General features: G+C 43.5%; 5 protein-coding genes across 5 annotated transcripts; all 5 read right to left on the bottom strand.

Moving 5' to 3' along the window:
• Positions 1-853: 853 nt before the first annotated feature.
• LOC101533790 (keratin-associated protein 9-3-like) lies at positions 854-1,315 on the bottom strand. The gene has a single exon (XM_004599135.4). It carries the CDS (start codon positions 1,313-1,315, stop codon positions 854-856), a length of 462 nt encoding a protein of 153 aa, XP_004599192.4.
• A 3,623-nt stretch (positions 1,316-4,938) lies between these two features.
• LOC101534033 (keratin-associated protein 2-1-like) lies at positions 4,939-5,337 on the bottom strand. The gene has a single exon (XM_004599136.2). It carries the CDS (start codon positions 5,335-5,337, stop codon positions 4,939-4,941), a length of 399 nt encoding a protein of 132 aa, XP_004599193.1.
• Positions 5,338-8,308: 2,971 nt separating this feature from the next.
• Positions 8,309-8,707, bottom strand: LOC101534276 (keratin-associated protein 2-1-like). The gene has a single exon (XM_004599137.2). It carries the CDS (start codon positions 8,705-8,707, stop codon positions 8,309-8,311), a length of 399 nt encoding a protein of 132 aa, XP_004599194.1.
• Positions 8,708-14,193: 5,486 nt separating this feature from the next.
• Positions 14,194-14,592, bottom strand: LOC101534519 (keratin-associated protein 2-1-like). The gene has a single exon (XM_004599138.2). The coding sequence runs from the start codon at positions 14,590-14,592 to the stop codon at positions 14,194-14,196; it is 399 nt and encodes a 132-aa protein (XP_004599195.2).
• Positions 14,593-22,573: 7,981 nt separating this feature from the next.
• LOC105942551 (keratin-associated protein 2-1-like) lies at positions 22,574-22,972 on the bottom strand. Its single transcript, XM_012930921.2, has one exon. The coding sequence runs from the start codon at positions 22,970-22,972 to the stop codon at positions 22,574-22,576; it is 399 nt and encodes a 132-aa protein (XP_012786375.2).

Genomic DNA, 22,972 nt, shown 5'->3' with positions numbered 1-22,972 from the left:
AAAACTCAGGTCTCTCATTTTCCAGATTAGAAATAGTTGCCCAGGCAAGTAAAGCGACTTTCTCCATAATGATTGGATTGTTAGCTGCAAAGCTGGGACTAGCACTCATTCTAGGCTGCTATTTTATAGTCTCAATGATTGCCGTTCACATTTTGTTTTACGCTTTTGTGTACCTGGTAATTGAAAAAATTGTATACAGACCCATTTATGAATGAATGACTGAGCAAGCTTGACAACACCTCAATAATCTGAATGACATGAAGTTCCCTCTCATAAAATTGGTATTTTGGAACATTTAGCCCAGCATCTTGTACATGTGAGGACCTTGGAAAACTTTCTCAAATCCTGTAGTGTCCTTTCACTCAGATATTTTCCCTGCAGAATATTGGATCATTTAATGGAAACACACACACACACACACAAACACACACACACACACACACACACACAAATCACTTTGAAAGAATATTATCGAAGAACAAAAACTAAAGATACTCCACAGTGTCAGTTTGAAAACTTTCAGTGTCCCAATAACATTTGTAAATAACAAAGAAAAAACAAAAGATCTAATAATAACTTCACCATTGAAGCATGAAACATTTTATTAAATCCAAGTGCCAAGCAGCTGGCAGACTAATTTAGGTGATATTTATATCATTGTAGGGCTTCTGTTGATACCAAGATCTAGGAAAGGTCTTGGTTTTCCACTGCAAATGAATTTCCATTCTAGGGGAGTTATGTAGGCGCGTGACAAAAGTTTTCAAACTGAGTTATAGGTGTGCTGGAGTTCAGAAGGTTGTTGAAACTCCACGTTAGTTTAGGTTTGAGGTACATTTTTCTCAGGAAGAGGTTCTCAACAGGTGGGCTCAGAGCAGGAAGGCTGGCAGCAGTGGCAGCAGCAGGCTGGGCGGCAGCAGGACTGGCCACAGTAGGAGGGGCGGCAGCAAGAGGCCTGGGCATGGTGCAGCTGGCAGCAGGTTGGAGGAGTGCAGCTCACCACACAGCAGGGAGGCACACAGGTGCCCTCCACGCGGCAGTCAGGGCGACACCAGCGGGTGCGGCAGAGCACAGCTCCAGAGCCACCTTCCTGGCCACAGCTGGTTCCACAGCAGCTGACCTGGGGACAGATTGGCTGGCAGCAGCTGGTCTGGGGGCAGGTTGGTTGGCAGCAGCTGGGCTGGCAGCAGCTGGGCTGGGGGCAGGTTGGTTGGCAGCAGCTGGTCTGGGGGCAGCTGGGCTGGCCGCAGCAGGAGCCACAGGTCCCACCGGTGGAGCAGCTGGGGAATCCGCAGAAGCTGGTGGCAAGGCAGGCCATGGTGTCAGGAGTTGAGCTGGGTTGAGGCTTGGGTTGCTTTGAGCAGTTTCTGAGTTGTGGCTGCTTGTCCTACCTTGGGCCTTTTATAAGCCTAGGCCAGCTCCTCTGCTTGTGAGGAGCAGCATTTTTATTTTATTACTCTCTAAAGTAGCATTTCTGGGGCCCTCAGATTGTTAGCATGCGGAGTTACCTTAAATGTATCTTCAAATTGGTTTTTCCTTATTGCTCAGCTGCACTCACCAGATGTGCTTGTTCTTGACAGAAATGCTAATGTTTTGTTTCCAAACAGTGCCCTCATTTCCACCCAAGCCTCATCTTCAGCTTGGGTTGGTGATTACATCATCTGACAAGAAGACTCTCACCTGAATGATGCAACTTAACCTCCAACACAGAAGATTGTGGGTTTTGTAAAGTTGATAAGAATGTAGTCTTTATAACTAACCAGATAAAAATTCATAGACCACCCAGGAATCAAGTTTCTCCAATTTCTGTGATTTCTCTTCAAGTTTAGACATTTGTACTTGAGAGAAAATGTTTATCATCTAGTAAAATACATAGAGCAGAAGCCTTGTCATTCCAAGAAATTTAAATTAGGAACTAAGTGTACAATGCAATAATTGTGAAAAATATTAAAAAACACCTTTAAGTGAAATTTCCATTTCTATATGAAAATAAAATCACTGCCATCTTGAATTATCTGGACACTGTTTCTTGAAGGTAGTAATTCTTTTTCTGCATATATTATTTTCTGCTTCTACACCATATATCCTAAGAAAAGATGTTTGAATAAAGAGCAAGACAATTGAAGAGAATCCAAGAAAAGGAAGACTTCACCATTGAAGCATGAAACATTTTATTAAATCCAGGTGCCAAGCAGCTGGCAGACTAATTTAGGAGATATTTGTATCAGTGTAGGGCTTCTATTGATACCAAGATCTAGGAAAGGTCTTGGTTTTCCACTGCAAATGAATTTCCATCCTAGGGGAGTTATGTAGGTGTGTGACAAGAGTTTTCAAGAATCCAAGAATAGAAAAGAATGGCTGCAGAGAGGTGAAGATAAATTTCAGAAACTAAAAGTTGAAACACATCCTGGTGCCTCTCCTCCCCCTAAGTTTAGGGAATGATGAGCAGATGAAAACCCTGTAGTCTAGCACATGTATCTTTGCTCCTTGTGGTAGGTTTATTTATTCCTTCCAATCAGAAAAAGCTAGCTTTTTGCAGAGGTAGGGCTATGAATTTTTACAGTGATAGACTTCTATATAAATGTGATTTATAACAGTTTCCATCAAGATTTTATGCCACATGGGAATCATGGCTGTATGTGTGAAGCTGAAAAATAGTCTTAGGTAATCATTGAATACTTAAGATCAAAAAAGTAGTTCATTGTCTTGTTCAACTGTTTGACTTTGTAAGTGTGGAAACAGACATCATCCTTCTTGCCATGTGTTTATCGCTCATAGAGTGCTAAGGTGTTCCACATAAAGCAAGGTCCAATATATTTATCTTAGGTTTTGTTCTCATGTACAAATTGATGTTGTACCAATACAAGGATTAATCAAGGAAGTGTTGAAAACAGAATCATGTGGCCTCAAAATTAGAAACTGGAAAACTTCTGTTGTATGGATAACTTTAAATATTCCTCAGAATTGGCTAATGTCAGAAACGCCTCGGAGTTTGCAAAGGACTCCATCGTGAAAAGGTTTTTGGTGAGGTAAAGTGATTTGTTATGTTCACACGGTACCTAGATAGAAGAACAGGCATAAAGCACATATTCCTTATTTTTAGACTTGTTTTTTTATTTTATTTTATGCCAATGTGCCTTCTAGAAGCAATTAGCATTACTGAAACTGTGTGTCCTTGCTTTTCAAAGTATTTTGTTTGGGGCCTGGCACAGTGGCCTACTGGTTAAGTCCTGCCTTACGCACAACAGGGTCCTTTATGGGCGCTACTTCGTGTTCCAGCTACCTTGCTTTCCATCCAGGTCCCTGCTTGTGGCCCTGGGAAAGCAGTTGAGGACAGCCCAAAGCCTTGGGACTCTGCACCCGTGTGGGAGACCCATAGGAGGCTCCTGGCCCCTGGCTTCAGATTGGCTCAATTCCGGCCATGGCAGCCTCTTGGGGAGTGAATCCACAGATGGAAGATCTTCCCCTCTGTCTCTCTTCCTCTCTGTATATCTGACTTGTCAATAAAAATAAAATTCAAGAAGATATTTTGTTTTTATTATATATTTATATTTGCTGATATGTAGAGAACATTTATCATGAGTTTCATAGACATGATCCAAAGAATGCCATACTTTGCTCTTCCTTCCCACTTCCCTTCTTTCTGTTTTTAAAGAATCTTTTGTGATAATATGCTTTCAGTTTACAATCACAGGCTCAATGCTCCTCCAAACGAAGAAGAGTAGAGTAATACAGACACACCACTGTTATGCAGAGGTGCGGGCAATGATCAAATCATAAGATAGCAATTAAACTCAATACACACGGAGGTTTTTTGTGTGTGCTGTGTGTATTGGAGCTCAAGAATAGAAATGTTAGGCAGTATGAAGAATATACTGTGTAATGCTGATTTTTCAATATACAGTGCCTTTTCATTAGCATATTAAAATTCTTCAAAATATATTTGGACTACAAAAGTTTCCTCCAGAAGCGAAATAAGTTCTATTTACTTCATAATTGTTTCTTAACTCCCACATTCAACTTAGCTGTACACTTTCTGAGTTTCTGTATCTACCATAGTCAACATGTGTGCTTTGTTCCATGGTGATCAACTTCAGCTTTCATTGTACGTCACTTGGATCAGGCTCATTGCCTCCCGGTGAGTTTTTCATAGAGATGTTTCTCCTGCAGCCTTTAGTCTGCTTTCTTTATAAGCAACTGCTGTAGGAACCACCCAATGTCAAACTTTGATCATGCAATTCCCTGCCCCCAGACGTTCAAGTGCTTCTTAACGCTTATTGCATTAAGAGCATACTTCTTTGGTGAGCAGCTGAAGCACATACTATTTCCCCTATTGTTGTTCTGCTATCACTCTACGTGTTTCACCCTCCATACTTCGGCTGGTAGCATTTCCATCTCTAAGAATGCTGCCTTGTCTGTGTTGTAGGCACCCAAACCCAACTTCTTTTAAAATTTATTGTTCTTCCCAGTTTGGCTATATAACATGTTCTATTTTATATTTTTCCTATTCTACTTCTTTTTGGTGAATTCGACTTCTAACTCTATCTTGAATAGGGGAACATTTTTTATTTAGTTTAAATTTTTGTTATGTGACAGGCAATCTGATTTGCAAGTAGCAAGAAATCAGTACATTGTAGTTGTGTTTAATAAAAATATACAAAAGTAGAATAATAAATCCAAAGCTGTATGTGCAAGGTCAAAGTTTATTAGAAAAAAATAAATTACAAGGCATCAGATCTAAGTGGATGTAAGAACTGTAACTTCTGTTACAAAGACTTGAGAGCAGCGTAAGCTACTATTCAGTTGAAACTGGATTTCTACTCGCACACTGGTGGATCTGGGGTCTTCAGGGCTCAGGGCAGGAGGTTTATTAGGTAGAGAAATGGGAGTATGACCTTTTCAGAAAACTGATGGCTTGTTCCAAGCAGTGAGGCATCCAGTTCAGCAGCAGCAGGGGTCGCAGGGGGAGGTCCTGCAGACCATGCGGCAGGGGGCAGGCTGGCAGCAGGGAGGCCTGCAGCAAGGGGCCTGCACGGAGAGGAGCTGGCAGCCAGTGGAGGTCCAGCAGCAGGGCCTGCACACCACGGCCGTGCAGGACGATGGGCAGCAGCTGATGGGGCGGCAGCAGCCCTGCTGCAGGCCACAGGGGTCACAGCAGATGGGGCGGCGGCAGGGCTCACAGATGGGGCGTGTGCAGCGGGGCACACAGCTGACTGGGCGGCACACTGTGGTCTGGCAGGACACTGGGCGGCAGCAGCAGGGGTCGCGGCAGCAACAGGGCTGCAGGCAGCCTCCTCCGCAGCTGTAGGAGGAGAAGGATCCACAGCAGGAGCCGGTCATGGTGGTGTGTGGTGTTGTCTGTGAGGTGGGCTGTGGAGAGGAGCTGGGTGTTGTAGGTTGTGAATGTCTGGCTCTTGTTCTGGACCCTTTATATACCTGACCAGGCCCTGACGACCTTCCTTGTTTATCTTTTGGTCAATTAAGTAGAATTTGGTTTTGACTAATGATTGCATGTGACTAATGGGTGCACATGATCTCATTAAGCTCTGCTGCATTTGTTGATATGGATGGAGTTACATTGTTCTTCATGAAAACTGAAGAATTCATAGCTAGTTGAATGGCACTAGTTCTCATTGTTAGAGTAGGTAGCATCCAGGTAAACCTGGACAGAACAATCCAAAAGGAACCTCAACTTGAAAACTAAATTAAGCATAGAAGAGTATGTTGAGCCCTGACTAAATCTTTGGCTAACTTATGAATCAGACAGATTTTAAATGTGTCCTTCCATATGGATTTCATGGGAATACGCTTGCTTATTATACGCTGACTAGAACAGCAGCTCAGATACTTCTACGGAACAACAATTGTTGATTTTTTTTAAAATCTGGCAACTACTGGGATGAAAAATCCAAGGCTGCTATGCAGCTACCTTTTCTTCTCCAGCTGAAGTTGTGTATAGCTCTAGTCCCTCTGGCCTCACAATGCTGCCTTTGTGTCTGTGAAAAATGACATTTACAACACTTTGCCTGACTTGTACTTGCAATAAATAGTCATTTTATGGAACTTATTTTTTTCTTGCTGCACTGTGATATGAATGCTGTGACTGTCAAGTGACAAGATGGAGGATCTTTCGGCTACCATTGCAAACACAGGCAGGGTTCTGTTGAAAGGAAGCACACTGGCTGTTCTGCAGTGGTACCTGCTACAGGTGTTGGGCATATTTCTTCTGGAAATATCGCCAGTGTTGGTTTAGAAGCTGCACTAGGGAACACATCTCACTGTTTTCCACTTTCACCTCTCCTATTATTCACAAGACAGGAGTCAGGTAACTTTAGGATCATCCTTATCAATCAAGAGAAAGCCTGTGGCCCCAGGATCTAAGGCTAGAATTTCAAAACTCTGAAAGGAATGTTAATTGATTCAGCACAGAGAATCAGGAGGAAGCAATAAAGCTTGGTCTCACAGTTCAAGATCTTTGGTTCTCATATTTTACATTCCTTCGTCATTCATGGCCATGGAACATTCTCGAGGCATATCCAGAGCCTGGATGAAAAAAAATTATTTATTCTGCTGTGTTCAGGGCGCCTTATCTTATGACAATTCTTATGTAACAATGGAGTCGTCGAGTTTGTGCATTGGGACCTCTTCCGAATGCATGTACTGAGCAAGACTAATTTCTCTACTGAAAATACTTCTGACCCAAGTCCGAAGTTGTCCCAGAGGTTTTTTCTGTCCTTTGTATAGAGATACACAAGAGAGAGTCTATGGATCATCCAGGCACCTCCTTTAGTGTTTATTCAAACAGGCAGGTCTTGGAGAGCACAGCTGTACATTTTGACACTGGAAGCACATCCTGTGCTACCTTCTGGTGTCACTTGACCTAAAACCAGACAATGTGTGTTCAAAGCCCTACCACTTCCTGGTTGTGGATCCTTGCCTGTAGTAATAATAGTACATGTCAGAGTTGTTGAGAAGGTTAGATGAGCTACTATGAATCAAGCACTGAGAACAATTCCCAACACTCAGTGCCTTGTGTTTGTTTAAACAAATCAATCTATTTGAAATGTCAAGTTGTATCAGCATGTTATAAACTCTGTTAAAATTTAGAAGAACGATCAACACCTTTGAGAGAGAAATGGCTAGTTCTCTATAATGTCCTTACTGAATATCTATCAAATAGGAATATTCAGCAATAACATGGAATTACAGTATAAAGTAAAATAAAAATGTCTGGAAGGAAGATAGAAAGAGTCCTGCCATTGAGCTGTGACATCTCCTAATGGAAAAAAGGTGTTGATGAGCATATAGGCAATGCAAATTGCTTCAGACACTGCATGGGAATTAAGATTAAAGGATAAATTGATTTACAGAATGTGAAATCCACACACACAAGAGGCTTTCAATATTTCATGGAAAATGCTCTTTACAATAAAAGACTTAGTCTTTCAATACTTTTCTTCAACTTCAAAAACAGAGGTGGACCAGCATCTTTCAGTGCCAGCTCAAGTCCTGGTGGCCCCATTTCAAAACCAGCTTCCTACTGATGTGCCTGGAAAGGCAACAGAAGGAGTCTAAGTGATTGGGCTCCTGTTTTCCTCATGGAGACCAGTTGGAATTCTGGGCTCATGGTTTTACCTGGTCCGTTCCTAGATACTGTGGACTTTTTGGGGAGTGAACCAGTGGAAGGAAGATCTCTATCTCCCTTTCCCTCTCAGTCAACCTTTCAAATCTTAAAACAAACAAACAAACAAACAAAACCCAGAGATGATTGGCAATATGTTTATGATTCCTTCCCTTTCTAATCTCCATTGCTCTCTGGTTGTGCCAACTGGTGTCAGATCAGTAAGCAAAACATGAGACTGGGAGTGGGGCGGTAAGCCAGAGCCAGTGACCTAACATGTCTGTTGCTGCAGGAGTTTGCCTAGGGCCTGGGAGTCTGCAAACAAGTGACTCAGCATACCTGCTGAAGATAGAACCACGACCTGCCCTCTTAACTCAGCTGCTATGCCCTGTGAATGCCATCCATGGTGTTTAAAAGAACACCACTCAACTCTGGTTATTTCAGAAACCACTAGAACAGAACTATTCTGCATTTGCCTTGTAAAATCCCAGGACAAAGAGGCAATCTAGCAAAAGGAAGTATCACAGAGACAGTGATTTCATGCTGACAGTTTGAGTTTATTAGACAACTGATGGTATGCCATATGGAATGAGTTTCTCAAGAAAATGGACGCTGTCCTGCGACAAAGCTGGCAAGGACGTCAGGATGGATCTGGCCATTTTCAGGGAGATCCCCTTGATAATAGGTGGCTTAGCAGCAGCAGGGGTCGCAGGGGGAGGTCCTGCAGACCATGCGGCAGGGAGCAGGCTGGCAGCAGGGAGGCCTGCAGCAAGGGGCCTGCACAGAGAGGAGCTGGCAGCCAGTGGAGGTCCAGCAGCAGGGCCTGCACACCACGGCCGTGCAGGACGATGGGCAGCAGCTGATGGGGCGGCAGCAGCCCTGCTGCAGGCCACAGGGGTCACAGCAGATGGGGCGGCGGCAGGGCTCACAGATGGGGCGTGTGCAGCGGGGCACACAGCTGACTGGGCGGCACACTGTGGTCTGGCAGGACACTGGGCGGCAGCAGCAGGGGTCGCGGCAGCAACAGGGCTGCAGGCAGCCTCCTCCGCAGCTGTAGGAGGAGAAGGATCCGCAGCAGGAGCCGGTCATGGTGGTGTGTGGTGTTGTCTGTGAGGTGGGCTGAGGAGAGGAGCTGGGTGTTGTAGGTTGTGAATGTCTGGCTCTTGTTCTGGACCCTTTATATACCTGACCAGGCCCTGATGACCTTCCTTGTTTTTGTTTGTTCCTCTTGAATGACACTGGAATGTTAGGTTTTTCTGGACATTTTTTCCGTGCTCAGGTACTCCTGAAAGAATATTTGTTTCCCATATTTAATGGTGCTCCATTACATTTTGCTATTTATGGCTCAAGTATGAAGTTAATAAGCCTAACTTCAAAGTCTCCAATTACCTTTACAATTCAATGATGCTTCGGCTGGGTGACGTTTTGTAGCATGAAGTAGCTGTCATGCTCTTAGGGCCACTTACTAACAGTGGAGTTGAGTTTCCCAAGCTGTGAGTGCGTTTTCCCACTGGTAAGCAAAACAAAAGGGGGACTAATACAATAGGGATATTGTAAAAGTCGTGGTTTGTCTCCAGTCCATGTTTTGCTAGTTAGTTATTGCGAGAAAGAAAGATACCCTCCATCTGCTGGTTTACTCCCGAAATGCCCACTATGGTTGAGGCTGGGCAAGGTCAAAACCAGAAGGCAACAAGTGAATACACAGCTCCTGCATAGATGGCAGGAACCCATGTGCCTGAACCACTGCCTGCTGCCTCCAAGGATGCACCTTAACAGGAAGCTGGAATCAGACATGGAAGTAAGACTCGAACCCTGGCACTATGATAGGAATGCAGTCATACCAAGGGGCATCTCAATTACCAGACCAAATGCCCACCCCTCCCAGACACTTGTTGGAACTGTAGAAATGTGTCTTAGTTGGCCTACATCATTTTATCTAAGATAAAATGTCTAAGATAAAAACTCATGGTTTTTATCTTAGATACATGTTCACTGATTTCCTTGGTTTTATTTTCCCAAACCAAGATGAATTTCATCATTCTTAATCTGCATGGTAACCACCATTATTAACTTTTAAATATGCTGCAAACATTATTCTAAATAAAACAGATGTATTAATTTATTCTTTGTGAGAGTCCTATATGGCAGATGTTATTATATTCTTCATTTTACATATAAGGAATTGGGGAAGGAGCTTATAGGTTGTATACCTATTCAATGTCGAGCCAGTCGTTTTCCCAAAAACATCTGTGAGAACAGTATTTACACTCAGAACGGATTGTGGGCATCACATTTACAGCCATTAAGTACCTGTAAAGGTCTGGTGTCGTATCATAATGGATAAAGTCACTGCCAGCAGTGTCAGCATCCCATATGGGCGCTGGTTGGTGTCCCAACTTCTCCAGTTCCAGTCCAGATCCATTCTAATGGCCTGGGAAAGCAGTAGAAGCGATTGGACCCCTAACAGCTACATGGGAGACCTGAATGAAGCTCCTTATTCCTGATTTCAGCCTGGCCAAGTCCTGGCCATTGTAGCCATTCAGAGAGTAAACTAGAGGATGGAAGATCTATTAATCTGCCTCTATCTCTCCCTTACCCTCTCTATTTAGAACTCGGACTTTCAAACCAGCAACCTTACCCTCTCTATTTAGAACTCGGACTTTCAAACCAGCAAACAAACACTTTTTATATATATAGAAATTTTAATGATACATTCACGTTAAAAATAATTGTATTTGCAGCATGATTGATTGAGTCATTTCTGTATCTTACCGACATCTTCAGAATTGGAAGTCCTAATATTCACGGAGCTTTCAGAACATTTCTGAAATGTAATCTTAAGAAATATTAGCACTCTTGGGCATATTGGAGCATCATGGGCATTGTGGTCAAAGCCGCTGAAATGCTAAGGAAGTCAAGCAACCTGAGTCAAACAACCTAGCTGCAAAGGTAGGTTCTTCCTAGGGATTCCAGCTAAATGGGACTCTCAGACCCTTCCTAGTGTGTATGCTGGGTCCCCAGCATCTCTCTGGGTACTGTGCCCAAGTTCATTTTCACCTATAGAAACAACTGATTTCAAATATTTGGGACTTACAGGAAAATTACATGACTCAGTAATTATGGAGTCTTTGCCTCTTGATTTGTTTCGTGCCGACCTTTCTCTTTACACAAAAGGCTGTTCTGGATATGTGGTTCAAGGCTCAAGGTTAAGCCTCCTTAGTAATTTCAGCACATGCACAGTCTCTTCTGGGTTTACCTGCAATCCTTCAGCTGCTGTGACTGGCTCCAAGGCCTCACAATAATGGCAACTTTTAGGAGGAAACAAATTATATATTTTAAAAAGGTTGAACAATAAAAACCACATTCTAGCATCTCTAAATAATATCTTAGGAAAAAGATATTTGTATGCATGTTTCTTTTAAAAGACAGAGAGTGTGTAAGCGCACTCCCATCTCTTGGTTCACTCCCAAATGCCTGCAGCAATAGGGGCTAAGCTTTGCTAGACTTTAGCCCGAATTAGGAATTCAGTCTGGGTCTTGAACCATCATAGTCTCCCAGGGTCTTCCTCCACAGGAAACCAGGCTCAAGAGCCAGAGGCAGGCACTCCAATGTGGGATGCAGGTATCATGATGGAAGCCAAATACCCACCCACAAATATTTATTTGTTTTTTAGGTAATTATTTTTATTTTTAATGATTTTTTACATAGTTGATTAGGGTGCAAAGGGTTAAGGGCTACAGGAAAGTGGGTGAGACCATTATTTCCGTATTCTCTTTTTTTTCCTTCCTGCATCTGGAGGAAGGGGGAGTGATAATGGGAGAAGCCACACCCAGCCTCCCAAACCCCACCATATCCTGGAATGGAGGACAGGCACCTGACACCATCTCAGGGTCCCTCATGTGGGGCAAGCTCCGAGGGTCCCGCTCAGGGGGTTTCGATAGTTCAACAGTTCTGAATTGCTGCTAATCTTGCCACTTCAAGCACAATGATATCTCTCCAGAATCCACTGGCTGACGTAGTCCACCTTAGAGTCTCCATTTGCCCAGATATTCACTGCCAGTTCTTTGCTGCAGTAGTTGATCAATTTGTTCTGTCCTCCATCCTCTGTAATGGTACCAGGTGTCCTCTGCAGGCTCCAACGCACTGCCATATCCTCCATGTGCACCTGGATATGCTGTCCTCTGCTCCTTCTGAGCCATTGAGGAGGCCCAGCTCTGACACATGCACTCCACAGTTAAACCGTGGAACCTGCAATTCTCTTCTTGGTTGCAGTTCTGAGTTCAGCAATTCAGTTGGGGGAATCCTCACAGAAACTTCATCTGAGGTGCTCCCAGACCTGATTCTTGTCTGTGCTTGCCATTACAGGGTCTGACACAGTCCGTTGCAAACAATGGTAGTTGCATTTCTTGGGTCAGTTCTGTCTCCAGCCCTGTCTTCTACGCAAATCAATGGGTGTTGGAACCCAGCCCAATCCTGCCCAATCCCTCACACAAATTAGTGGGAGCTGCAGCCTAGTCAGAACAACCTGTAATAACCCCCCACTAGGCCTGCCCACTGCCCTGGTTTCCATGCTTGCCAGTATGTACAGCAGCCTGGTCCCGTCTATCCGATATCCCATTCAGCTCTCATACATGTCAATGGGCATTGAAACTAAGTTTGATCCAACCAGCCCCACTAACCAGCCCCACTATACACACGTGCTGGTGGGTACCACTCTGTCTAGTCATGTCTGTCCAAGTCCTGGTTCTCATGGTTACCAGTCAGAGTGGCAACCCAAGAGGGAGGTGCCCACTGTTTCCCTACTGGGCCCATTCCCACTCTTGGATCCTGCACTCTCCAAGTGGTGCTGCAATTTAACTTGACAGAATTAGCTCCCAGTGTCAGCATCTGCCAGCTGGTGCTGCGGCAAAGCTCAACTAACCCACACCGACTCTGGCTCATGCATGTACCAGTAGGAACAGTCAACCCAGGCTCACTTTCCCCTGATCCAACTCACATGAGGTCAATAGGTGCTATAACTCTGCCTGACCTGATCTGCCCCCAACTGGCTGTCACACTCACCAGTGGGAGTGGTGGTCCAGCAGAGGAGCCCCATGCAGCTGCCCTACTGGGTTTGCCCCTTCCCCCAGGGTTTCATGTATGCTTGTTCGGTGCTGAGACCCAGTCTGGCATGTCCTGTGGTTGCTGTAGCCTGGCCAGGCCCAGCGCACCTCCAATTTCAGCTCATGCTGGAGGGGGCCCCCAATCCCAGCCCCAATCCCAGCCCTCATGTGAACTGGCTTATGTTGCAGCCTGACCCAGCCTGACCCACACTCCATTCTGGTGCTTGGATTTGCCAGTGGGTGGTATGAACTGGCCTAGCCTGGCTCACCCCAGACCTGAGCCAGATGAATGCTGGTAGGTACCATTACCTAGCCTTATGTCACCCCAGCCAGTCCCCAGTTTGTGTCTTTCAATTCCCAACTCACTCTGTGAGCACCATCCCTTTGTGTGTACATCTGCTATGATGACACCTGCCATGTCATGATTTTGTCAAGGAGGTGGGTGCTGTTCAGAGTGGTGAGCTCAATAAACCTCTTCTTTATAAATTTCTCCCTTTAGGTCTTTCATTATAGTAACAGAAAACAGATCCATTCAGTGGTGCTGGTGAGAGCCGTACAAGGATGGGATAGAGATACTCAGAGTAGGTGTTTCAGTATTAGATTCCTGGATGTTATTCCACCTATTTCTACATTCAGACACTTGGGGCTATAACTCAGGTTTCTCCCCCTTTCCACATATGTAGATTTTTCATGAATCAAGTTCATGATCAGAGAAATCTGCTAAAGTCTCACCATTCCTCAGTGCCATTCATTACAAGCCGTATAGTTTGAAATATGAGGGGCACTGCCTGAAATGACCCAAGTTACTGAAGTAGCTATTAAATTCAGAGATCTTTATCTGGATTGTTTCTACTTGGCAGCTCAAAATACAGTCCTAAAGGTGTTAAAAACTGCACAGCCAGAGAAAAGTCCAGCGCCCAAACCACTTCCAGCTGCTATGGACACCAAGTGCTCTGGCAGCACATATGTCTGAAAGTGGATGTGACACCTAGGGAACTCAGTGTGGTGGTGAATGGCAACTGGTTTCTTCTGATTCTGTGCCTTGTAATTTAAGGTTAAATAGCTTTTGAAGAGTAAGAAGTAATAAAAAGAAACATTTTTTTTCCTCAGAAATAAAATTTTAATTTTGTTTACCATGCAGAAACAGTTTGTCCTGAGGAGTAAAAAAAAAAAGAAGAAGAAAAAAAGATCCTATTTGAGAACCAGAAAAGGGTAGACAATGCCAACTCGGTGAGAGAGTTCCATATAGGACCTTTGATCTTCATTTACTCGTTTTTTTCAAGTCAATGATGAAAACTGGACTTTTTCTTAAGATTCTTGTGGAGGGCTAGGATTCTGTGTCATTATGTAGGAAAATAGGTAGTTAGTGTTGCTTTCATTCTTGAACAGGGAGGTGGTGCAGCTGGCATCATATTTAGCAGGGGTGGGACGAGTTCAGAGATGTCTGAGCACATGGCAATGTTTGTATTCGGTTCAGCAGCAGCAGGGGTCGCAGGGGGAGGTCCTGCAGACCATGCGGCAGGGGGCAGGCTGGCAGCAGGGAGGCCTGCAGCAAGGGGCCTGCACGGAGAGGAGCTGGCAGCCAGTGGAGGTCCAGCAGCAGGGCCTGCACACCACGGCCGTGCAGGACGATGGGCAGCAGCTGATGGGGCGGCAGCAGCCCTGCTGCAGGCCACAGGGGTCACAGCAGATGGGGCGGCGGCAGGGCTCACAGATGGGGCGTGTGCAGCGGGGCACACAGCTGACTGGGCGGCACACTGTGGTCTGGCAGGACACTGGGCGGCAGCAGCAGGGGTCGCGGCAGCAACAGGGCTGCAGGCAGCCTCCTCCGCAGCTGTAGGAGGAGAAGGATCCACAGCAGGAGCCGGTCATGGTGGTGTGTGGTGTTGTCTGTGAGGTGGGCTGTGGAGAGGAGCTGGGTGTTGTAGGTTGTGAATGTCTGGCTCTTGTCTGGACCCTTTATATACCCTGGCCAGGCTCTGATGACCTCCAGAGCACAATGTCATTTCCTGGAGCTGTGGTTACCCATTGAAACAAAATCTCTGAGTTCAATTCCTGAGGTGGCAACTCCAACATTACTGAACTGTGCTTCTCTTCCCATGAATATTTGATGATTTGTATCATCAGGGAAAATTGCTCATCCATTAGCCAATCCTTCCTGACCAGATCATGTGCCAAGTTGTACGTCTGAAGGACCTGGTGTCACTTTCCTCTTGCTCACCATTGGCAGATGAGACATGAACCTGCGATGTTTGTGACTCACAGATCTGGTTCCCAACTAGTGTGGAGATGAATCAGTCATTTCTCAAAAGAACACACTGGGTCTTAAAGGAAGATATGTATTGATTCTGCCATGGGAAAAAAGTGCAAAGTCCTGTTTGTGAAATGATTTTCCCAAGTCACACATGTGAAAAAGGGACAAAGTTATTACAGAACCACAAGTCTTCTGTTGGGTATAAATATTTTAAAGTCACCCAGAATAGTATACATATGGCAGTAGCTACTAGCCCTCTTTTTAAAATTATTTTTTAAAAATTAGTTATTTTACTATTTTTATGATATACTTCCATAGGCTCTGGGATTTCCCTTTTCCTCACTTGAAGTCACCTTTCCCCATTGACTTCCTCTATATTATTACAATAGTATAGTCCTTCATAAACAGTTTTAAGTCCATCATTCTGCTACAATATCCTGATATTGTAGGTGTGGACAATGGGCAGAGAGTCCAGCATTCTGTTGTCAAGATACATTCAGCAATTTCACTGGAAGTTTGTCTTCAATTTGGAAGTAGATATGCACACTTCATTGTATATTCACATCTGAATATGATAGTCTCTATTACAGTTACTATACATGCCAATAATTAAACACAATAAAACAAAATCAGCAACAGGAAAAGGAATAAAAAAATTATGACAACATGAATTTAAATAATATACTACTGAATGAACAATGTGCTACTGAAGAAATGAATAAGAAAATCAAAAACCTTCTTAGAGCAAACGATGCTAGTATATGACCTATGAGTCAGTGAAGAAATTGATAAGAAAAAAAAAACTTTTTTGAAGAAATGAAACAAAAATACCAAAATCCATGAAATGGAGAATCAAGATGGCTGAATAGGGTAAGGACACATTTAAACAGAGAAACATTACCCAGTGTCAAGCAGAGAGGACACATTCCAAGAAATAGGAGAGGTCAGAATGGCAACAGAGAGGCACCTGGAGGCTGTCAGACAGAGGAAAGCAGTGGACACAATGGTGTGGTGTTGTAGTGATCTGATATCTCAATGGCATTCAGCGAACAGCAATCTGAACTCCACCGGCAGCCAAAATTCCACCAGCAACAAGGTATGAAGGGGCATTCAGTGAAAGCTCAGGAGGTAAACCCAAAGAACTCTCTGTCCTGTAAGTCAGCTTGATATGGCCAAGATCATAGACAGAGTGGCAGGGCCCAGATGAGCTGTGCAGGAGCAGGGTAGAATTCACAGCTAGTCCACCTCCTAGAGCCAAATCAGGTGCCGTTTTGTATAGGGAGGCAAAGACTATGGGACAGTACTAAGCATGCACTGTGCTGGGAGTGAACTCATTTCTAGATCAGTGAAATGCAACAATGTGCATCCTACAGATTCCACCCAAAATAGGTCCAAGAAGCCCTCAGATTTGATAGTAAGCAGGTCAAGAACTCAAGTGGCACACCAGGTGCCATTTTGTATATTGTGGAAAAACTTTAAGACTGCAGGGGCAACAGTGAGCTGTGCATGCACTGAACCGGGAGTGAAGTCACTGAGCGCAATGCATTGCATTGGTCCCACAGCTAAAACAATATCGACTTTGGCATCATATGGGTCAAAATAGGTCTGTATGGTCCTCAGACCTAATAGCCAACAGGTTCCTGCAAGATTGCCACCAACAACAACCTAGCCAAAGAGAACTCCTGGTGTTTCCCTATTCCTGGGAGCTGCATCAACCGGAAGTGAGAGAAAGTTTATACAGACAATGATGCAGCCTCAGCATGGTATCACAGGAGGTGGAGAGTGGTGAGCCAGGAGCTGGGGCTACAGAGACCATACTATAAGTCTAACAAGAACCCAGACTGGAACTTGCTGGAGGGTGTGGCACAGGTGACTGCAAAGAGCCGTGTACCAATCACAGTAAATAAAATTGAATTGTAGACCTGTGGATGACAACTTAGAAACCTGTCCCAAGGAAAAAGAATCTGATAACCTGAAGTACAATGACCAAGAGCAGAAGAGGAGACAAAGGCACAATGATTATTACTGAAGACTCCCCTGCAAAGGAGCAAAAACCTTTGCCAAAGTCAGACTTAACTAAGAAAGACATCGAGAAAATGGGGAAATACAAAATTCAAAACACTTCTTATAAAGCTTCTTATCAACAACAAGAAGCACATAACACAGGAACTCAAGAAATTTAAGGAGCATGTCACACAGGAAATGAATCAAATGAAAGCTAATATATCAGAAATGAAGAAGACAGTGGAGCAAATTAAAAGTACAGTGGAGAGTTTTCAAAATAGAATGAAGGAGGCAGAAGAGAGAATCTCAGAATTGGAAAATATTTCCTGTCACCAGGAGGAAATAAACACAAAGCTGAAAGCAGAGCTGGTCAAGCTGAAAAAAAAGTATTCAAGAATTGAAACACACTATTAAAGAGCCAAATATAAGAGTTATGGGAGTCCCGGAAGGTGCAGAGAGAGAAGCTGGGTTTACAAATGTATTCAATGAGATGATAAGGGAAATTTTCCCTAATTTAGAGAAAGAATTGGGAAACAACATGCAGGAGGGACACGAAGCTTGCAACAGGGTTGACCAAAAGCAGGCTTCACCAAGACACATGATAATCAAGCTCTCTTCTTGCATGTGCATGTGTAAAATCAAGTGACATATAGAGAAATGTCAATTAAACTCACAGGAGACCTCTCATAGGAATCTCCAAGGCCAGAAGAGAATGGAGTGACATATTCCAGATTCTAAAAGCAAAAAATTGTCAGCCCAGGATAACGTACCCAGCAAAGTTTTTCTATGTCTTTGAAATGAAATAAAATTCTTCCAGAGTAAAGAAAAGTTAAAAGAATATGCCTTTTCTAAACCTACGCTACAAAGGACACTTCAAGATGTTCTCTTGACAGAGAATAGGAATGGTACCCACCAAAACCAAAGGCAAATGTGAAGAACATCCCAGTAAAATAACAACAGATGACTAAAAAATGAGCAACGCATTGTTAAAATGACAGGACCAAATTGCCATCCATTCATATTAAGCCTGAATGTAAATGGCTTAAACTCATCAATAAAACGTCATAGAATAGTAGACTGGATTTAAAAAAAAACATTTATTTGTGGCCTATTGAAGACATATTTCACCAACAAAGATCAGCAGAAACTCTGCCTCATGGTTTTTAATTTTGTTTTATTTAGTTTCATCTCTTCAAAATACTTTCTCATTAAATTCATCACTGACTCATAGGTTGTACAGTAGCATCATTTTCTTCATGAACGTTCTTGATTTTCGTTTTCATTTCTTCAGCAACACATTAGTCATTCGATAGCATGTTATTTAATTTCATGGCATTTTTAATTTCTGTTTTTCTTTTTGTTGTTTATTTTGTATTGTGGCTTTTCATTAAAGGGGGCATATTGTAACTGTGTGGTGGAGACTTTCACATCCAGCCGTGAGGATACAATGCAGTATGCATCTCCACTTCCAGACAAAGATGGACTCCCAATGATACTGTTACTATATCTTGACAATAGGATACTGGACTCTTTGCCATTGTCCATGCCCACAATAATGGACATATGACAGTTTATGAAGAACTATTCCGTAGTAATATATAGGGGAACTCAGTGGGGAAAGAGAAAACTTGGGTAAGGAGTAAGGGAAATCCCAGGACCTATGCAACTGTATCATAAAATGATAATAATAATTTTTAAAATGTAAAAAAATGAGATGCAGCAAAAATAGTTTAAAAAGCTATTGATCTTGTATTTTGCATGAAGTTTGCTTTATATCAGAAATGGCATGTAATATTTGTCCTTTTGTGATTGACTTATTTCACTGAGCATAATTGTCTCTAGTTGCAACCAATTGGTTTCAAATGGTAGAACTCATTCTTTTTAATGGCTACATAGTATTCCATGGAGAAGATGTATCACCGTTGCTTTAACCACTCCTCTTTTGATGGGCCCCATTAGCATCAATGGACTGATTGATGAGACAGAAACTCAGAAAACCAGAAATCCAAAGAACAAAGCTCATCTAGACACTAGAGCAAACTGACTTAACAGATATCTATGGAACCTTTCATTTTATAGACAATAAACTTTTTTCATCAGTACACGGAACTTTCTCCAGGATTGACAATGTTACAGGCCACAGAACAAGCCTCAGCAAATTTTAAAATCTTGAAATCATACCATGCATCTTCTCAGACCATCATGGAGTGAAACTGGAGACCAATAAGTCAAAATACCTCCAAAAGACATGCAAATACCTGGAGATTGAATAATATGCTACAAAATAAACAATCAAAGGGGAAATAAAAAATTGCTTGAAACAAATGAAGGCGTAAATACAACATATCAAGACTTATGGAACACAATCAAGGCAGTGTTTAAAGAAAAGTTCATCTCAATCAGTGCAATTCTTTCCTATCTCGAGAAGCAGATGGATTTAGTACAGACACAGAGCCCCAGACTGTAGGAATGGGAGATTCCTGTAAGCTCACTGCTGTTAATGAAAGGACAGAGTATAGATTAGAACACCTTGCTTTCTAAAGTCTTAGACTGTCAGGAACTTTGCTCTTCGAAGATGAATCCATAAGAAGGAATGTACCTACATAGAATCAAAATCATTTTGACACAGAAAAGCCGTCTCAATATCTAACCCAGAGGCAGAAGTTCAGATACTACAGTTTCAGGTCCAGTATTGCCCATTTGTCTTAACTGTGTGGCTTCCAATGAAAGAGAACCAGACCTAGAGTCTGCTTCCCAACCCAGTCCTAATGCCAGCTCTTATTTGAATAGCCCTTTGGGTACAGTTGGATCTATCCGAGCTTTGTGCTCTGTAGTTTCACTACAACTCCACTGTCCTCGAAATGCTGTGGTTACAGTGCTGCTTTGTGAGCTAGGATGGAGAGGGTCCCCTTAGCTTTAGCACAGTAATGACCTTAGTCACAAATTCTTATTATTATCCTTATTATTTCATATCCACACATTCTTCCAGAGCTTAATCATCAGTATTAACAAGTATTGTTAACTGCAGTGATGATAAATCTTAGGCATTTTTGTATTTAAATCCAAACAGAATGTTTTGAGACTTTGGTGATAATGAGCGATGCGTTGGTCTTGTTTCATGAGTTGTGTTTTGCTAGGAAACGATGGGGACCCCTGGATGTTAGGAAGCTTTAAAAAGTCTGAGGACAGAATATGCACTTCCTGAGGCAATCCTTCTGACATCCTCAAAAATATCCTCAACTCCAACGGTCAGAGATGGGGATGGGAATATTGAGGGGCACAGCACAAAAGAGGATGATTAAGGTTAAACAGGATTCAGATCCACCCTCCATCACCTCGCATTTGTGCAGAGGAAATGACTTGCATATTTCCAGTACCAGTTTCCTAATCTGCAAATGTGCAGAATCTTCAGTGCCTGATGTTCCTCGTCTGCTGGCTTATCCTAAAATCCATACAAATGTGGAAAGCAGAGGAATGCTTATCACCAATTGAAAACAGAAAATACTTTAGTTGGAAGAGAGAAATTATGTAGGAATTTATTTCTGAATTCAAAAAAATGTATTTTTTAAAAGCAAATAAATGTATTTTATGCTTAAAGATGAGAAGACTAACCCAGATGACCTCTTTTTGGATTTCTTACAACCTTTACTAATTAATTCCCTTGGACTGTTCAGTGTGAAAGAAAGCATCTAATTCTCAGCTAAGTAGAGTACCCAGATCCTTTTCTCTCCTGATGCTAAACTCATGTTCGCAAACCCTGCCATCTAGGACTCAATACTACAGACTTGCAGAATGTGCTTTAAAAGATCCCTTTCATTGTGAGAGCATTTAATCTTTTTAATTCTTTACTGTATTTATTAGGGATCCATAGATCTGTTTCCAGGGTCTATCTGGCGGGGTGGGGGGAGTCTTCTCCCGAATTCTTGCCTACTCATTGTATAATAGGCACCACGTGTTTTGTGGCTGTTTGTTGCTGTGTTGATCAAATGTAAGACAAGGAATGGAAAGATGTGAGTGGCACTGGACATATATGCCCACAAATGAGCATATGTCTGTGGTGAAACAAGATTGTTAGAATGGGACTACTGAAGAAGATGGTGTTGGATCTTGGAAGTGGAGGGAAGAGATGGGTTAGGAAAAACTTAGATAAACAAAAGAGCATGTGCAAGGACATTTGGAATTGCAAATATGCAATAACTATGAAGCTTGCAGCAAGACCCACTAGGGGATAAGGAGGCGTGGATCTGCAGAGGGGCGTGAAGGACAGATGACAGAGGGCTGAAGATGCATAGATTTCCTACCCACACGGTCCAAGGGTGAGCCTTGTTCTCCTTCACCTTCCACTTTCCATACAAAGCTTTCCAGCACGTGTCTCTTCCCTCCTCCCACTTTCCTCATCATCTCCATCCCCACAGCTGCCTCTTCACCCTTCTTCCTTGCCATTGCCTATTTCCTCATAATCATTCTCTTTGGTCCCTTGCTCTTTTACATTATCATTGTCATTTCGATTCATTCTAACAAGCCCAAGGTTTTTTTTTTCCTTTTGTCCTTTAAGGTAGAAGTTTTCCCCTCCAAATTGATCCTTTTGCTCACAGTCTACCTGGTACTATTTCAGTCTTACTATTTATGCCTTTCTCTCCTCCCCGCCCCAGCTTTGAGTGTCTTCGTTGTGGTTTGTTCTGTTTTGGAAGACTTCGGGACCATGCTTGTCATTGCTCATGGAGCTTAAACCCAAATCTTCAGGGATGAAGAGCCTGACATTCTATGCATGACAACCACATGAGGTAACATCAAAATAATGTTACAATCTTGGTCCCTACTCCCAGATATTTTGGTTCAGTGGTTGGATCTGGGACTAAGGATGTGCATGGACCACACTTTGAAAAATGGAGTTCTGAATCCAGTGGTAAGAAAATGAGAGGTGCCAGGCTGGTGAGTTTACTGCTTGGCACTTGTGTCTCCAGTGACTCTACCCTTCTTGACTAATACTGTGGTTTCTTCATTATCTAGACCATCAGGCCACGAGTTCCTTGGGTGCAAGAGAGAGATGTAGCTTGTTTGTTGCTAATGGGGCAAAAGCACATTGTCAAGGTCCACTGATAAGCAGTTTCCCAGTGACTGAATGTATGGGATACCCATGAATAAAGTTATGCTTCTGTCAAGCTTTTATTTCTTTGTGTAGAGTCTAAACTCCTGCTCATCTGTATATACTAACAAGTAGACACTAACGAATGAGTCAGGGAGCAGGGCAGTGTGCTGTGCCAGGAAAAATCAGTTTATTGACAACAATAAGCAACACATTGGCGGACATTGAACAGTCAAAACCAACAGAGTTCAGGGTGCCTTTTAAAGCCCATGCCGGGGACTTTTACAGGCCAGCACGCCATCCTTGATGACTTCTACTGGTGCAGCCCCCTGGGAATTTAGCTGAGGGTGGAGCTGGGCATCTGGTTAAGTTAGGCTGTGTCGGATGATAGGCTATAGAATAACTGTCACATTGTAAGGGAAAAATCTATTTTTTCTTTCAAATTGAGTTAAATGTAGAGTAGGTTCTTGGGCTCCAGAGAGCTATGCTCTGTGAGGACAGTGAGTGGCTCAGCAGCAGCAGGGGTCGCAGGGGGAGGTCCTGCAGACCATGCGGCAGGGGGCAGGCTGGCAGCAGGGAGGCCTGCAGCAAGGGGCCTGCACAGAGAGGAGCTGGCAGCCAGTGGAGGTCCAGCAGCAGGGCCTGCACACCACGGCCGTGCAGGACGATGGGCAGCAGCTGATGGGGCGGCAGCAGCCCTGCTGCAGGCCACAGGGGTCACAGCAGATGGGGCGGCGGCAGGGCTCACAGATGGGGCGTGTGCAGCGGGGCACACAGCTGACTGGGCGGCACACTGTGGTCTGGCAGGACACTGGGCGGCAGCAGCAGGGGTCGCGGCAGCAACAGGGCTGCAGGCAGCCTCCTCCGCAGCTGTAGGAGGAGAAGGATCCGCAGCAGGAGCCGGTCAT

The sequence above is a fragment of the Ochotona princeps genome, chromosome 17 (assembly GCF_030435755.1).
Source record: "Ochotona princeps isolate mOchPri1 chromosome 17, mOchPri1.hap1, whole genome shotgun sequence".
Taxonomy (NCBI): Eukaryota; Metazoa; Chordata; class Mammalia; order Lagomorpha; family Ochotonidae; genus Ochotona; species Ochotona princeps.
This window is presented reverse-complemented; position numbering and strand designations above follow the sequence as displayed.

What these genes read in the sequence shown, in the direction of transcription:
- LOC101533790 (XM_004599135.4), bottom strand. Translation starts at nt 1,315, where the DNA reads ATGGCCTGCCTTGCCACCAGCTTCTGCGGATTCCCCAGCTGCTCCACC.
- LOC101534276 (XM_004599137.2), bottom strand. Translation starts at nt 8,707, where the DNA reads ATGACCGGCTCCTGCTGCGGATCCTTCTCCTCCTACAGCTGCGGAGGA.
- LOC101534033 (XM_004599136.2), bottom strand. Translation starts at nt 5,337, where the DNA reads ATGACCGGCTCCTGCTGTGGATCCTTCTCCTCCTACAGCTGCGGAGGA.
- LOC101534519 (XM_004599138.2), bottom strand. Translation starts at nt 14,592, where the DNA reads ATGACCGGCTCCTGCTGTGGATCCTTCTCCTCCTACAGCTGCGGAGGA.
- LOC105942551 (XM_012930921.2), bottom strand. Translation starts at nt 22,972, where the DNA reads ATGACCGGCTCCTGCTGCGGATCCTTCTCCTCCTACAGCTGCGGAGGA.